At 41.4% G+C, this 16,461-nt stretch overlaps 1 protein-coding gene across 13 annotated transcripts in view; it reads right to left on the bottom strand.

The window, feature by feature from the left end:
- The window catches only part of ATXN2 (ataxin 2), a 49,427-nt gene that overhangs the window by 13,598 nt on the left and 19,368 nt on the right, over nucleotides 1-16,461 (bottom strand). For 2 of the 13 annotated variants that reach the window (XM_063172981.1, XM_063172979.1), the window contains exons 8-20: nucleotides 15,807-16,004; nucleotides 15,126-15,304; nucleotides 13,291-13,500; nucleotides 10,965-11,147; nucleotides 9,315-9,503; nucleotides 8,453-8,560; nucleotides 7,485-7,555; nucleotides 6,503-6,810; nucleotides 6,012-6,075; nucleotides 5,743-5,895; nucleotides 4,767-4,833; nucleotides 2,684-2,868; nucleotides 1,905-2,037 (exon numbers count right to left, since the gene is read on the bottom strand). In XM_063172981.1, the coding sequence (XP_063029051.1) occupies nucleotides 1,905-2,037; nucleotides 2,684-2,868; nucleotides 4,767-4,833; nucleotides 5,743-5,895; nucleotides 6,012-6,075; nucleotides 6,503-6,810; nucleotides 7,485-7,555; nucleotides 8,453-8,560; nucleotides 9,315-9,503; nucleotides 10,965-11,147; nucleotides 13,291-13,500; nucleotides 15,126-15,304; nucleotides 15,807-16,004 (2,048 nt within the window). The remainder of the gene's footprint in view (nucleotides 1-1,904; nucleotides 2,038-2,683; nucleotides 2,869-4,766; nucleotides 4,834-5,742; nucleotides 5,896-6,011; nucleotides 6,076-6,502; nucleotides 6,811-7,484; nucleotides 7,556-8,452; nucleotides 8,561-9,314; nucleotides 9,504-10,964; nucleotides 11,148-13,290; nucleotides 13,501-15,125; nucleotides 15,305-15,806; nucleotides 16,005-16,461) is intronic. The other 11 variants (XM_063172982.1, XM_063172980.1, XM_063172985.1 and 8 more) reach the window with 10 other exon arrangements.

The following is a 16,461-nucleotide window of genomic DNA, read 5'->3' as shown; positions in this document are numbered from 1 at the left end:
TGAGACAGTTCATGCTCACTGAACACGTCTGCACAGGGGCAAGAACACACCCTTAGAAAAGGTCTGTCACATGGAGTTCATGATCCTCTTGGGTTCAGTGGTTTCAGTAAGAAAAATTTCAAGCACTCCATCATTTACTGGAAGGTGGGAGAATATTTAGAAGAGTCACCAAGCAGCTACTTGAAAGAACACAGGAGGACAGGCCATTTCTGTTAAATTAGGTGCTCTTGGGAAAGTAATATTTAATTACATGGCAGGAAATACCAAAGAATTCTCAAGTTTGACCCAACTTAGTTGTTTGCACTGGCAGGTAGTCACATATCTACAACAGACAAGCTGCAAAACCAACACAAAATGAGATCTAACAGTTGTAAGTTAGAATATCAGTGAAAAAAACCTATACAGACATCTGATCAAAGCCAAGCAAGGCAACAGGCTTGTACTGCAGAACCCACTGATCACAGAAGATAAGGATGGTGCACAATGGGAAATTGCTAGAAAGTCACATGCAACCATTCTGAATCAAATCTCAGATTATCTCATGTTTGGTTTTATTTTAATTAGAATTTGAGAGGAGGGTTTTCACCAATAAAGGTCTGAAAGCCTTTGATCATTCTCTTTATCGGAATTCTATTTAATCTAATGAAAAAGCAAACAGAAGATCTGTTTACATGGACACCTCAAGCACAAGAGTTGAAAAGATCAAAGTAATACAATTAGCAAGGACCTGTGAGAGAAAGATTAATCTCTACAAGTAACTTCCATTTCAGCTTCAGCACAAATGAGCTCAAATGTTCTTCCTCTGAGCATCAAAATAAGTTATTTTTGTTTCTTAACTCTGTTACCACACCACTGCAGAGAGCTGACAAGATGTTTTCAGACGGGTAAGACACCTCTTAAAATCAGAATTAATTTCCCACTAAACTCCAGATTCTCTGTAAGTTTTCATGACATGTCATGGACTTCCATTAAGTAGCAGTGTAAAACTAAGCACCCGAAAACATACAAAGATGTCTAAAGGTACAGAAAATCTTTTATTAGAATCTAAGTCAATAATATATGTGACCCAATAAAACTTCTCCTCAGATGCTATAACAAGTATTGAAATGCCATGTTTTCAAGAGACCATCTGCTGTTTTGACATTTTATGACAATTTCCAAGCCTTAAACAACCTTGACTCTACCTCTTTCAATAGCACGTTTTGCAGTGAGCTCTTTTTCCTCCAAATTGGGCCTTGATTTATCATACATTTATAATGCTTTAGAAAGTTCTTGCACATTTTACTTTTGTCACAAGGTAACCCACATTTTCAGCACTTCACTGTGAGTGAAAAATGCCCATCTGATAATGCTAGAGACTAATTGTCCAAGTGAGAGCAATACATGAGCTGTTGCATTTACTTATTCTTGACTTACCAAATGAGAAAGGTAAGCAACACATGGTTTATTTTGCTTAAACAGCAGTGTTCATACTGTTAATAATGCCAGTAGTATCATAAAGACAGCATTTCACTAGTTGCCAGAACTAAAGTCAAGTTTGAAACTGAGGTCATAACCTTGCAATAAAACAAGTACTAATTATAATCAAGGAACAAACAAGGGATGATGTATCAAGAGCATCAAGAGAACTTGAACAAACTTCTTTCAGCAGATATTCTTTAGCAGCTCCCAGGTTGAAATCTCATCTTGGTCACTGGCATCCTACCGAAATCAGCACACTTGAGTTTTCATTTGAACCAGCTGGCTCAGTTTTCAAATGCTCTGCTCATCATCATCATCATCATCATTTTATGAAATATAAACCACATCTACTGAGATACCCACGTTGGAAGGCTGAGATTAAATACATCCCCTGCACAAGGTAAGGACTTAAAAAGTTACATATAACACAAAACGTTTCCTACCATACATAGCATGTGTCTGTTCATGCGCACCGTACTGTGTTGCAGAGGAAGATACTAAACCCGGCTGTGCGTGTGCTGGTGGGGCCATCATCCTAGCGTTGCCCTGTATTACAGGGCTATAAACATGAGGATGCTGCAGGCAGAACAAAGGAAAAACCACACAGTTAATTGGGTTAACAATTAACTCCAAGGAAATTTTTGTCATTTAAACAGTCGGGATTGAAGGGCGGCAGCTCGGCCTTGCTCAAAGCAGAGCGAGCTGAGGATTTCACTGTTGTGATTTCACTGTTGTGATTTCACACTGCTGGGATTGTCCCAATTGTTTCCAAAATTTAAGGGCTAGAAACTGACAGCAATCATTGGCATGCCCAATTTTTGCCACTCTAATAATGCATTAAGCTTATGCATTTATCCAATTACACATGTAGATTGAATAGCCTTTGAAGTAAGAGCAGTCCACCAAGTTAAGTTATTTTTAGAACACTTAACCAGGAGATGTGCTGGCCATGACCTAAAGAAACTCTTCAAAGAGCTAAAAAACCATATCAATAATAAATGCCAACATCTAAACTGACCTTAAAATTCGTTAGGACATTAAAATTCATTAGGACCTTAAAATTTGTTACAGGCTTTGAAGCACATTCCAAGATCACCACGTGTGCTCCAGAACACAGAAACTCTTCAGGGTGACTCAGGACTGGACACAAGGGGGTTATTTAGCTCTGAACCACTTCATTATTTGTGCTTGGATTGATGAGGAGCATGGAAAGGACTCTTACCTGAGATTGGTAGTGTGGCACATGCTGCACAAGAGGCTGATTAGGAAACTGTTGGGGGCTATATGCAACATATTGTGTAGAGTAAGCAGGTGGAGTAGCTACAATTGGAGGGCCTGCTGCTGAGGCAGGATGCATCATGGTGCTCTGGTGGTGTTGGTCTTGCCGCTGCTGGGGCATATTTGGTACTGCAAAACAAAGATTGTCTCGTGTTAGAAAGACAGATTAAAAATTAAACTTTTCTGAAAGGTTCTACGTTATAAAAATGTTACTGGGACCATGTGGAATATCCTCACCCCACACCTTTAGCCATGGGTTAGAGCTCTGTTAAAAATGAAGAAGAATTTCTCCAGGAAACACATGATTTTATCACTGCCTTTGGGCTGGATATACACAGCCACAAACCCAGCCCTGCCTTTTTTGTGAAGGAGAGAAAGACTGACCAGAATTAGAAGTGGAAGAGAAAGGTCTCCTACAGGAGTCTCCTCAGGACTCCTACATTAACCAATTAATCCTGCCCCCTTTAAAAGGCTTTTTCACCTTCTATGAGAACAACTCAGCCACTGTTCCATCAGCTGGAAATCTGATACTTTATGTTAAAATGATTTGTGCTTATGGCTGAGGAGAGCACAATAAAGGTCTCCACCCAGCCACAACTCAAGGTTTTCACATCTTTTGAGCTCTGTGCTACCCCTCGGGGCAGCAGAAAGCAAATTTTACGTCACAGACAACACTGAGGGAGATAAAATCTATAAGGAGTAGGAATAATTAAGAAGGAAGAAAGATGAAAAAAGCAGAGCAGTGTGGGATCACTTGAGCTGTCATGGGAAGGTGACACCCAACTCACTCGGAACAAACTAATTCAGCCTATAAAGCACAGGCATGGGAGCTCCAGCTTCCTGCAACTATTAACTGAGCTGCCTCAAGCTCCTCTAAACTCCACTGCAGGGGCAACCTCTTAGGGAGAGGAGAAGGAAATGTTGAAAACATCCGTAAATTCACTCGATGATTTTATTTACACTGCAGATCAACAACAGAAAAAGTAAATACAGGAGGCAACTTGAACTGAGTAAAGGCACAGAGCTGCAACCCAGGCAGCTCCCACAGGGCTGTGCTGCACACAGATGGATATGCAGGAAATATTGGAACTTTAAAAGGAACTCAGAATTGGAGGTGCCTCACCCAGCAAGGGAGCCCTCAGCAATGTATTTCTGATTAAAACAGTGTTACTAACCAGGAGATTTCAGGGGTGAGGCCACAGTGAAGTTACTGTGTTTTAACACAGAAATACATTGCAGGGTTTTGTCTCCCCTAGGCTGATAAAGGCCCCTTGTTTGTTTCTGACCAGCAGGAAACAATTTCCTCCTGCAGTGCCTGGAGCTGCAGTGCTGCTGTCCTGCAGCATTGCTGCCACTGCAGAAGCATTCACTGGGCACAGTTACAGCCCTGGAACAGCAGCACAAGAACAAGAGCAGCACTTTCTGCTCCATCACTGCCCTGCCCAGCACAGGGAACACCCCACCACCCACCATGACTGCACAGCCACGGGGGTCACTTAAAAACGTGGCATTGTCATTGTTAGTCCAGCTGCTCAGTCACTGGGGCAGCAGGAATGAACAAGAACAAACTGGAACCAGCTCTTTCCAGAGAGCAGCACAGCAAACTCTTTCTGGAGAAATAGTGACTCTGCATCTTGCTAAAAACCCTTCTATAAAGCACCAACTGGGGCACTGCTGCAAACCAGTACAGAAAACCAGCAGAGAAATTCCCTTTAAACAAACCTGTGATATTTATGAAATACAGGAGATGATCAGCTCACCCTAATGCTCCAAGTAACAGAGATGTTTTCCTGTTTGTCAAATCAGATTCCAAACCAAGCAACCCCCCATTACTCAAAACTGGCATGTTTTAGCTGAATTAGTTTATCTACAAATCCATTAGTATTTCCACTTACTTCCCTTTAATAAAAATAGCATTTAAAATATTGATTGAAACCAAATTGCCATGGATTAGAAAACACACAAACATTTGTCATTTAGCCATGCTGCATGCAGACTGAGAACCAAACAGGCAGTATTATTCTCACCTTTACCTGCTCTATATGTCTTGGCTTGGTTCACTGGCATGGGCGTCATGGGAATAGGATACAAAGGCTGAAACAGAACAAGTTGAAGGTATGATATTCCTTTAAAAACTCATTGTGTGCTAGGATGGGGGCCCCACTCAGCTTTGATGTGTTCTGCTACAGGGTTTAGTGAACTCTGCCTAACCTATGAGATTTTCTTGGATCAGTGACATTGAGTCTGCACGGACACACAACTCAGACCAGATGGTTGGCAACAACCAGCCCAGGAATGCTACTGCAGCTACTGCAGGCACTGGGCTCTCCCTGACAGCCTCACAGCAGCTTTTTGGTATAAAGCTGACTCAGGAGAGGGTTAGGATGAAATATCAGAGAAAGGTTCTTCCCCCAGACGGTGCTGGGGCACTGAAAGGCTCCCCAGGGAATGGGAACAGCCCTGAGGCTGCCAGAGCTCTAGGAGAGGTTGGACAACGCTCTCAGGGACAGGGGGGATTGTTGGGGTGTCTGTGCAGAGCCAGGAGTTGGGATGAAGATCCTTGTGGGTCCCCTCCACCCCTGGATATTCCATAATGGAGCTAAATTTGAAATCCCAGTGATCCCTACAACAACCAGGGGGACACAGCTGGAACAAAGAAACAGTTGCAGAGTGAGAGACTATGCTTGGAGAACTGGGAGGAAACCTGCACAGATCCACAATAAACGTGGGCTGCTGGCATTTACAAGTGTTTGGAATTATTTGAACATCCAGACTGGGGGAGCACTGGGAAAAGTCAGTATTTACACAGTCAAAACTTAACAACAACATGATTTATATTTACAAGAGTAATACAAGCTGCACTATTTCACTGCTTTAACTCCCAGCTCCCAAGCTGCAACAAACTGATCTTTAAAGTCCTTCCCAACCCATTCTATGACTCCTAAGCCCTGCTCAGCTTCCTGAGGATTTCAGTGAAGCATTGAGGAGTTTGCAGCACTTTACCTGCACGCCTGGACTCACTGGAACTGGGTACATCATATTTGGTGCAAAACAAACAGGCTGAGTGTACACGGGGGTTGGCTGCTGATGCCCCACCATGGAGGGGCTGGGCTGAGCTTGAGGACGAGGGGAGGTTGGTGTAGTAGAAGGTTTCGGCTGCAAACAGAGGTGAGCAATGGATATGGCAGGGTTAGTTTGAGTATCCTCCAAAAAAAGGTTGGTTCAATAAAGATCTACTCAAAGGCATTGATAAATAGCAGCAAATCACTTACTTGAGCAAAAGATCGAGGGTTGAACTCTTTAGCATTGGGATTAAGTGTTGATTTTCTAACTTGCCTAAACATAAAGAACAAAAAATTCAGTTGGGCATTATTCTTTTACAGGAGTATCTGCAATTAATTATTTAAGAAACACCTCATTTCCACCTGTGAGTCACATTTCTGAGAAGTCAAACACCTCATGGCATGCAAAAAGCCACTCTCCTTGAGGGACTTACTACAACTAACCACAAAAGTTTTCCAGTTGATACCACAGCTCATGTGAGCCAGGAAAACATTGAAATAAGCTCTTAGATGTGAACTAGGCATCAACAGGAGCAGAGCTCTGCACTGAGTCAGGAGATGACTTTCAGGGCAGTCCCTTCCCCTGTTGTTCCTCCTGTGTCACAGCACCTAGAGCCAGCAATGTGTCACCCAGCCATGACTTCTACACAAGGTCTGCTGTTAATAAAGATGTGCTTTTCCCAAAAGGCATGGTTACTCACTCTGAAGTATCCTTCTTCTCCTCTTTATCCTCTTTGTCTTGTTTACTTCCAGGCCCAGATGTCTGCACACCTTGGGAGGTGACCTCAGGCCCTCGCTTTTGCTCAGAGCTGTTACTCATGGAAGGAGAAATACTGGGACTGTTGGGTTTGCTACTGCCACCACTGGAGTTGGTGTTACTGCCAGCTTCTATGATAGATTCTTTAGGGGTGGATTCTGTCTTTTCTTTAACTACATCTCTTGATTTTTCACCTTCTCTGGTTTTGTTTAGCAGCTGATCCACTGCATCTGAAGAGGAACTGGACTGTAACTGAAAAAACCCAAGGGATATATTCAGTAAATTGATACAAAACTCAGGAGAGACCATCTAATGCTGTCACATACAGAGAGTAAAACACAGTCCCACAAGGGAAATGACCTTTTAAAACACTCATTTCCATTTCTACATGGAAAGAAATCCATGGGCACTGTCAGTGTTTAAGCTGGCACTGTGTAAGGAGCTGCTGAGCCACTGAAGTGACCTGTATGTTGATTAAGGAGTGACAGGAAAGCTCCAGACAACCCTCTGGACTCATCCCCTGAGTGATTTAACAGCACCACTTGAAAAGCTAACCTGATTTAATAAACCCTTATAACCAGGAAATAAGTCATATGAATTCATCTTCAATTTTCCTCTGCAAAACTCTTCATTTAATTTTGCAACAGCTCCTCCATATGGAGTGTGAGGTAATTATTTGTGCCTAATGATCAAACAGGTTTCAAGTCCTGTTTTCAGTGCAGTCAATATTCACATTTATGTGCATTAGGCAATTGTACAAACAAGAGTCAGCATTGATTTTACAATACATAACATGAATTCTTACAGATATTTTCATACATTAGGCAAAAGCATAAAGACCTGTTAACATGGGCAGTGTGTTCAATTCATTAAAATAATCTGGATGCACATGAGAATGATGACACCATTAACAGAGACAAACTTACCCTAAAGTCATTCTTAAATTTCTTTAAATCATCAATCTGTTTTCTATGCTCTGAAACAATTGGAGAGACACCTGCCAAACACAAGATCAACATTGTCCAAGCACTCCTAACACAAATTTTATACACATCACTAAGTTTGCAGAAATATAATGGTTTTGCAGATATAAAAATGAAATCCAGCCCCTTATTTTGGGTTTTAATTTGGTAGAATCCAATGACCTATGTGTGTGAGCACACAGAAATTCTCTGTGAAAGCAGAGCATTACATAACTGATTTATCTTTAGTTCTCATGCACCACACCAAGGCAGAAGCCCCGAGGTGCAGGGACTGCAGAACTCACTGAACACAAAGAACATGCAACAAAAGCCCCAGCCCAGCCTGTGCCAGCATTTCAAAACACACCAAGTGAAGGAGAAACACTGACCAAGGTGAGCTTTATGGCTGGACTCATCCTAAAGGTCTCTCCAATGAGAGAATGAATGAATCTGGTTCTCAGTTTAACAACATGAAAAGATTGGGTTTTTTTTTTTTTTTTTGAGAACTGAATGAACAAACAGCTCTACAGAGACAAACAAATGTGAGGCATAATAGGAAAAGCATAGTTAGAAAAGCTCTGCTGACCACGATGCTCAGAAGTATTGTGAGCACAACTCTAAGCAGAAACATATTCAGTCCAAAGGCAGCTAAAAAGCAGCTCTGTGAGCAGGGGAAAGAAAGGAGGAAAAAAAAGAAAAAAAACAAGTGAAATCACACCATCCACATGAGCATCTCTACATTTGGTGTTGATGGAATGAGTCACAAACAACATTTCAAAGTGCCACTTCACAACTGCATGACCAAATTTCACTGTAGAACACCAGACTGCCTCCAAGCCTTCCTTAAAATGCCAACTAAAGCAGCCAGGAGAGCAGGTTTAGTGTGCACAATGCCTACATCACTCCAGTACATGAAAGCTTTGGATACAAACCTTTGTTTTCAGGTTTAGAAAAACTAGGAGAAGTCTCACTTGGCTTTATATTCTCCTTGTTTCCAGTTGCAGAATTTTGCCTCTGGTCCTGAAGCCTTGTATCTTTAGCTGGAAAAGAAATTGCCAAAGTTATTCTTTTACACACAACTCCAACTGACCAAAGAGAGAAGACAAGAGAGAAATGGGAGAGATTTAACCATTTTTAGCTTGAAAAACCTTTTAAAAGGTTAAAAAACCTTAAAACCTTTACACATTTTCTGCTACCAAGTTGGTGCCTGGAGGATCACCCTCCCTCATCCTCCTTCCCCACCCCACTGTCTAATGAAAAAAACCCAATTAAACTCATCCCTCTCATCATACACAAAACCTTAACCACACTGAACAAACTATAAACTTAGAGCCAATTATTTTCAGCAGTCCAAGCTCTTCATACAGAATGCTACAAAGATTTGAGAGTTCTTAGATATTTGACTGTGCTCCTGAATGGTTTTTTTTTCCCCATTCCTTTTGCTGTGCTTGAAACCAGTTGCCTGTGTTTTCTTTGACTTAAAAAAGAGGCAAAAATTCAGTTTGGAAAAAGAAATCCTCTTAAAAAAATTAAGAAAAAAAAATTTAAATATTAAAAAAATTAAGTCAGACACCTATATTCCTTAAGGGCATAAGAAACTAAACATAGAGTCAAAAAGCCTCTCTCCAACCTTAATTTAAAGCTGGAGAAATGGGAACTCACAGTAAAATTCAATGTATCCCAAGTTTTCCTGTGATTCAGCAAGCAGCTGTGCTCCTGCCTGGGGGGCACATTTCCTGTCAGGAATTAGGGAAATGCAAAAATTGCATTTGCAAGGCAGTGAGGGGCACTTACCTTCATTGGAGGGGGTGACTGCTCTGTTGGATGCAGGGCTGGCAGGTGTAGGAGAGGCAGCTGGAACAGGCATGGCAACAGATTCAGTGGGAATTGTACCAGGCTGAGGAGAAGGCAGAGCTGGTCCCATGGGAGTGCTGCTCTGCCTTGGAGACCTAGGCCTGTGTGTTTTAGGGGATAATCTCGGAACTAGAAACAAACAGGAAAAAGCAGTTATAGGATGAGCTTCCCCATCTGCTCAGCAGTTTGTTTTAGTTTTAAAAATGGCTACAAAACATGCTTTGAAATACTTGGTGAGATATTATGTGGTAACTGAGAACCCGTTTACCTTTCAGGCACATCTCCTAGTTCTTTACAGCACAGCATTTCATAGAGAATGGGGTGATTTCTCTGCAGATTGTCCCCCAAAATTTATCCCTGCCCTCTAATTCCAGCAAGAATCTGCAAAATGCTTCCCCAAATCCCCAGCAGTGCAACTACACCAGCTCACATTAACCCAGCTTCAGGCAGAACACAAAAGGTGGTCAGGTCTCCACACAAAGAGATGTAAAATATTTTTTAAGAGGGCTGAAAAAACACATCCATTTTACAGTGTCCTCTCTTGGAGGTTTGCCAGCTGGAAAAAAAACAACACAGCCTATTGAAAAAAGAGAGTTTTTAGGTATATTTTTGCCCCCGTGTTAAAGCAGCAAGGAAAGTTGGGTATTCTTTGGACAGCAAATTGTAGCTCCTGCTTCCTGCTCATCCCACTTGTGCTTTTTGTCATATATTAACTCCCAGTGAGTGAGCAGACAGGCAGGTAAGTGGTTTAACAGTCCTACTTGCATGTTAATAATATATAAACAGGGAAGGTGAATCACAAATAATGCCACAATAGAAGAGCTGAAGTTTTTTCCACAAGGCAACAAGCCTGTGTGGGTCTAATTTATACCTTCTTTCTGAGAAATGTGTTCTCTATGCTCCTCTAGAATCCTGCACTGCTAAAAATACCCAAAAAGGACCAAACTGTTGCTCTCTTGCCCTCAAGGAAACACTCAGCTCCTGACAGCCCACCAGAACATGGCCTCAACTCAAGAGCTCCAGACTAGACCTGTGGCACAAGACTGAGCTTTAAGTCAAATATTTAAAAAAAAAATATTAACAGATTAAAAATAACACTCACTATAACTGCTCCTACAGCAGCCAAGAACAACATCACCACTTCAAATCCATGTACATTTTGAAGGAGAAGTACATCCAACTGAACTTGAGTATCAATTCATCTTTTAACACCAAAAACCTCTACCCAAACACCTCCTTCATTTGTAAACCACAATCCAGCCACGCTGCCATAACCAAACTCAGGGATGCAGTGGCAAATCTCTAACTCCTCCAACAAATCCCCTAAAAATGAATCCTTTCAACAACTAATTCCCACACTTTTCCTTCCTTTCTCTCCACACCTGACTCTACAGTTAGGACAATATTGCACCAACTCTCACTCAGCTAGCTGGGAACATCCCCACTCCAACCTTAACCCAATATTTGATTATTCAGAGCCTGAATTGCCTGGAAAATGATTATTCAGAGCCTGAATTGCCTGGAAAAGGCAAGATTCCCACTCTAAGGATCCCCCTGCAAGCCATCTGCAATAAGCCAAGCTTTACCTACCCCCACTGACAACTGATGACCACGTCCCACCTGAAGGGCTGCCTCGTGCCACTGCAGCAGTAGATGCTTCCCCAGGTGCATTATGAGATACAAATTCTAAGCCACTTGAAATTGTACCCCTACCAGTAGAGACTCTGTGACCTCGAGGGTGCCGTTGAGCCTTTGGAGACATCCGTGGAGGCCCTGAGGGGAAAAAAAGACAACCCCACACAATAAGTCCTTGATGTTCATCACAGGAAACTCAAATATATCTCTTCTTCAAATTGCATTTCATCTTAAAACTCTCAACAAAGCAGCAATAAAATTGGCAATGATATCTTGAAAAGGCCAAGGCATTGGTTCAGCCAAGCTGCCAAGCGCATCACCTCCCCAGGGCAGCTCCTGGGTGTTCTGAGGTTTTATCAGCACTGAAACAGGTGTGCAAGGTCTGGATTTAAAATATTTCAATCCAAGCATCCACTGCTGCCAAGCCACAAAGTGGTGCAGCTGCCCCTGGATAAGCACAGTTCCAGGCTATCAAACATTTTTCCAGAAAATAAAGAATTCCCAGTGTTTTTGTCAGGTGCTCAGTGATCCCAACCATTTATAGTGATCCCACCACTGGCTGACCAATGCTCTTGGGGAATTTCAGCAGAGCATTCTCTGCAGCCAGGCTCAATTGCCTGCAGCAGGTCACAATTCATTTACAAGTCAGCAAAAATTGCAACTAAACAAGGGATTGTTATCCCAAGGTTCAAGTCATGCATGTTTAACACCAGAAGCCAAAGTCATAAGTGAGTACAGGAGTTCTGCACAGCCACCACACCATGGTTATATGCTCAAATCTAAGCAGCAATACAATTATAACATACTAATAAACATTTTCTTTACAGGATTAGACTCAAATGTTGATATTCAAAAGGAAAAACTGTGTGTGAACAGAATCTGGCTGATTGCAGCTCCTTTTTAACACAGGTCAGTAACAGGGTCAAGTTCAGATAATGGCTTTTAGGTTTCAAAAAAACTTCTAAAATACCAAGTACCTTTCCTGGTTACATAAATCTTTAAATGTCAGCTTTTATTTTAACCATGAATCTCAAGTCCACTTCAATGCAAATCTCACACAGGTGAATATTTTAAACACACATTTCCCAGTTCACTGCATGCCTGACAAACCAACCACAAGTGCTAAGAAATAATTCAGTTTGCAGGTGGATTCTCAGTTCCTTACTCCACAAAAAACCCACAATAAATGGACAGTAGGCCAGACAGATGTGGCTACCCCCCACTTTTTGGTCAGGAGCATTTCCCAGTGCTCCTGCTGAGTCTCAGGGATCATTCTTCTCTCTCCCATGGCTCCAGTGGAGTCAGGTACAGCACCCACTGCAGGTTTCCAGGGAGCTCAGTACAACTACTTTGCATTTTTTAGGCTTGCTACACCATGTTGTGCAGAGTTTAAATGCACTTGAAATAAAAATAATAAACCATGTTCCTTACTGCACCCTCCCAGGACAAATTTAGTTGGGATAATTCCGCACACAGCTACCAAAGACTCACAGGTCAGCCTTTCTTTGCATATTACTGACTGCTAGGGAGCTGATTTATAGTCCTGAATAAACATTTCCCACAAATTCACCTTTAAAGCAGCTCATCCTACCTCATTCTACAGTTGATTTCTCTGAATACAGCATTTTTATTAGCATGATTACCATTAGTTGTTTACAAGAGGTGATTTGATGATTTAGTTATGTGTTTTGTGGAATAATTGTGTTAAAATTGGTATTTTATATAGATTGGCCTTTTATATAAATTGGTCTTTTTTATAAATTGGTATTTTTTTTAAATGGTATTTTATATAAATTGGTATTTTATACAAATTGGTATTTTATACAAATTAATAGTCCTAAAAATGCTCCCTAGTTATCAGGTTATCAAGTTATCAGGTCCTGCATGTTGCTGTTGGTTAATTTAAGACACTGAGCAGCGTTTACAAAGCTGAGTTTAATTTCATACCAAAACTCGGGAAATTTCACAGCTTTCTTTCGTTTTTGTAAAGCTCTTCAAATCAAACAAACAGGAAAAAAACAAAACAAAACAACAAACCACCAACAAAATAAAAACAAAAGGTTAATAGAAATAGTCTGATAAACTAAAGTTAAACACAAATTATAGGTTAAGTAATGAAGAGAAAAAAAAAAAAAAACAACAAAACAACAAAAGAAATGAAAACAACTTGTCAACAACAACTCACGGAGGAGTTAAACAAAGACGAAACAAAAAATTAAATAAAAAAAAAATAAAAAAATAAAAAAAAAAACCATGAAAACAAATCGTGGTATATTTGTACCTTCTGAAGACATGCGTTTAGGCATAGTAGAGACAGGAGCTGGAGAACCATGAGCAGAGGGGTGAGACGGGGGCCTGGAGGGCCGCGAGGGGGGCCTGGAGGGCGGCCGTGTAGGGGTGGCTGCCCGAGGTGGAAGAGAGTTGGGACCTGACTGGTAGCGAGAAGGTGGGCGAGAGGAAGGAGATGGGCAAGGCGATGGCCAGGCAACACCTGACAGAACAAATGATATGAAGGAAAGTATAAAAACTAAAGAAAAAAATTATGGGGGGGGGGGGGTTGGGGTGTTGGGGGAAGGGGGAAGGGGAGGGCAACAGAAATTATTTAAAAAAAAAAAAAAAAAAAAAAAGTAAAATATGACAAAATGATTTTTTTTTTTGTTTTTTTTTTTTTTTTTTCTGTGGTTTAACCCTTTGGGGATGGATTGAGGTGGTAATTAAGGAGATAAAAGTTTCTGCAGGGTTGGGTCTGCCTTGGTTTTTGGGGTCAAATTGAAGTTGTGAATGTCACAGGCTCCCCAAAGGGTTAATTAGGATCTACAAACACTACTAAGGAACAGACAGCAAAGTTTGATCTGTTAGCCTGGCATACCAATGCTCCACAGCACCCAGCACTCCACAAGGTCCTTAACAGCTACCAGAGGTTCTCAAACAGCTGTTCACAAACAGTACTGACCACACAAACTGCTACTTTCAAACCAAATGATGAGTAAATATCTATCCAGGAGCTGGATCTTTACAAAAACCAAATGATGAGTAAATATCCATCCAGGAGCTGGATCTTTACAAAAACCAAATGATGAGTAAATATCCATCCAGGAGCTGGATCTTTACAAAAACCAGCGGTGTTCAGTGTCTGAATGCTGACATTTATGCCTTTATCACTTATCTGAGGTACTGATGGAGGATTTTAATCTAGGATATAGGGCTCATGGTTTTCAAAGCAGAATTAATTGAATTTACAAGCCATTCGGAATATTTTAGGTCTATGATGTTGATTCAGCAGAGGAATAGGGTGAGAGAAACCACAAATACTACAGACAAATTTCAAGGCTAGCATTGTTTGGGCAAGGCTCAGTTTGTCCATCCTTTACAGAGCTGACTCTGGCTTTAGAAAGGAAGTCTCACTTACCTTTGGATGCTTCTCAGACTCCCTCTCCAGATAGATCACTCAAGTATTATGTATTTTTCATTTATTCACAGCAATTCATTATAATAGCATTTTTAAATTCTACAAATAATGCCTTGAGGACAGGCCACTGCTGAAACCCATCTCCAGAAAGGTTTTTGGCTTCTGGGACACCAATTGTTGCCATGCAGTGCCTGGTTAGAAAAACCTCCCATGTGTCCAGCAGAAAATACTCAAATACCCATTTGGAGGGAAGGCTTTGGATTCATTTTCTCTAACAGTGTTTTTGTTTTCCCCTCCCATTTTCATCAAGGCAAGGAAGTGGCTTTATTCTTTTCCAGAAAGGAAGAGAAGCTTCCTCCTGCCACTGCCTTTCACCAGGTGTCAGCACTGCTGCTCCTCCACCCAGAGCTTTGCAGTGCTGATGCAGTTTTTCATCTTTAAAACCACACAGTGCACCATCATCTAAGACAAAGGTGTTTGAGGAGGAAGATAAATGACATTTCTGCTCTGCAAAGCCACAGACAGAGCAGTGCAACCAGGGCTCCTTTGTGAGTTAAGCCCAAATCCAACTCACAACCTCTGTGTTAAATGATGAATGCTAACCTGGTTTATGGAATACACAAACCAATCCCACACCATTTCAACACAAAATGAGGTGATTTTCTGCAGTTTTATGAGGTACATACACTCAGATTTCAGATACTTGCCTCCGTTAACTACTCTCTGATCTGCTCCAGAGTTAGGGCTGAATTCTGAAGTGTGGGATGCAGACCTTGAGATGGGTGGGCCTGATCCAGACTGGCCCATCCTCGGTGAGTTTTGTCTTCCACTTCCCCAGGACAGGACATCTCTGTTCCTCTGTCCAGGTGGAATGTATTTATTTTCTCTGAAACACACCAAATTTCTATCAGTGCTGAGACACAACTGAGAGGCAACAAAAAGCTCCCCATTTTCTCTCTTTTTCTCCCATCAAGCCAAGGGGGAAAGTCTAAATAGTATCAGATGTTGACCCAAGAGTCACCTCATGAATTGGCTTTTGATAGTGGCCACACAGTCCACTTTATGAGCCCACAGCACTGAAGGATTAGCAGTAATGCCTGAAATTCTCCAGGACACATCGAAACCACTGCCCCTTCCTGGAATTTGGGACAAATTCACCACGGTGACAGGTCAGAATGGGGAAGTTTGTTTCACTACAGAGATAATACAGGGCCAGGCAGAGGTGTTCAAGTCAGCCTGAGTGCCAAAAGCAGCACAGGATTGTTTACACAAGGCTCCAAACCTAATCAAGCCTGCTGAAAAAGCCCAGTATCAATGAGCAAACTGCTACAGCACCAAAATACCTCCATAATTTAAATAAAAATACTATTCATAGTGTACTCAAGTACCTAGTGTTCACACCATGTCCTTCTCTTTCATTAGCATTTCTCTGAACAGCAGTATATTTTTCTTCTTCTGTCCTTTCATCATTTTCCAAGGCAACCCGAGCTTTGTATTGGGCACTTGATTCAATTTCCTCTGCTAATTGAGTTGCTCTGGCTTCCCGCTTTAAAAATTCTTCTGAATTATCTCTTTCTAATGGCACCCTAAAAAGACAATGGAAAGGAAAAGAATCTCTGAAATGCATTCAAAAGCACAAAGGAGTTACAAAAATCACACAGTGTTAGTTCTAACCGAGTCAGAGGGGAAAAAAAAAATCTTGCTCCTAAGCCAGTAGACTTGCTGTCTGTTTTTTAATATAAAATTCCTGGGCTGGTTTGATATCATGGACAAATTCAGGGTCATTTACCTGCTTAGAGAGCTGAGGACAGGGTGTAGAACTTTTCCACAGGATTTGTAAAATCCCCAGCCCCTAAAGCTATGCAAAGCCTCCAACTTTTAACATGGTTGAGAACATCAGGAATAAAAAGCCTCAGACTGCTGTTTACATAAGAAACTACTCCAAGAGCCCAAATTTGAATTTTTTTTGAGCTGTTTACACATTGCCAGCAGACACAATCCTAGTGAAACTAGAGACTGACATCCTTACTGCTTTGATAATTC

Source organism: Melospiza melodia, chromosome 20 (genome assembly GCF_035770615.1).
Source record: "Melospiza melodia melodia isolate bMelMel2 chromosome 20, bMelMel2.pri, whole genome shotgun sequence".
Taxonomy (NCBI): Eukaryota; Metazoa; Chordata; class Aves; order Passeriformes; family Passerellidae; genus Melospiza; species Melospiza melodia.
This window is presented reverse-complemented; position numbering and strand designations above follow the sequence as displayed.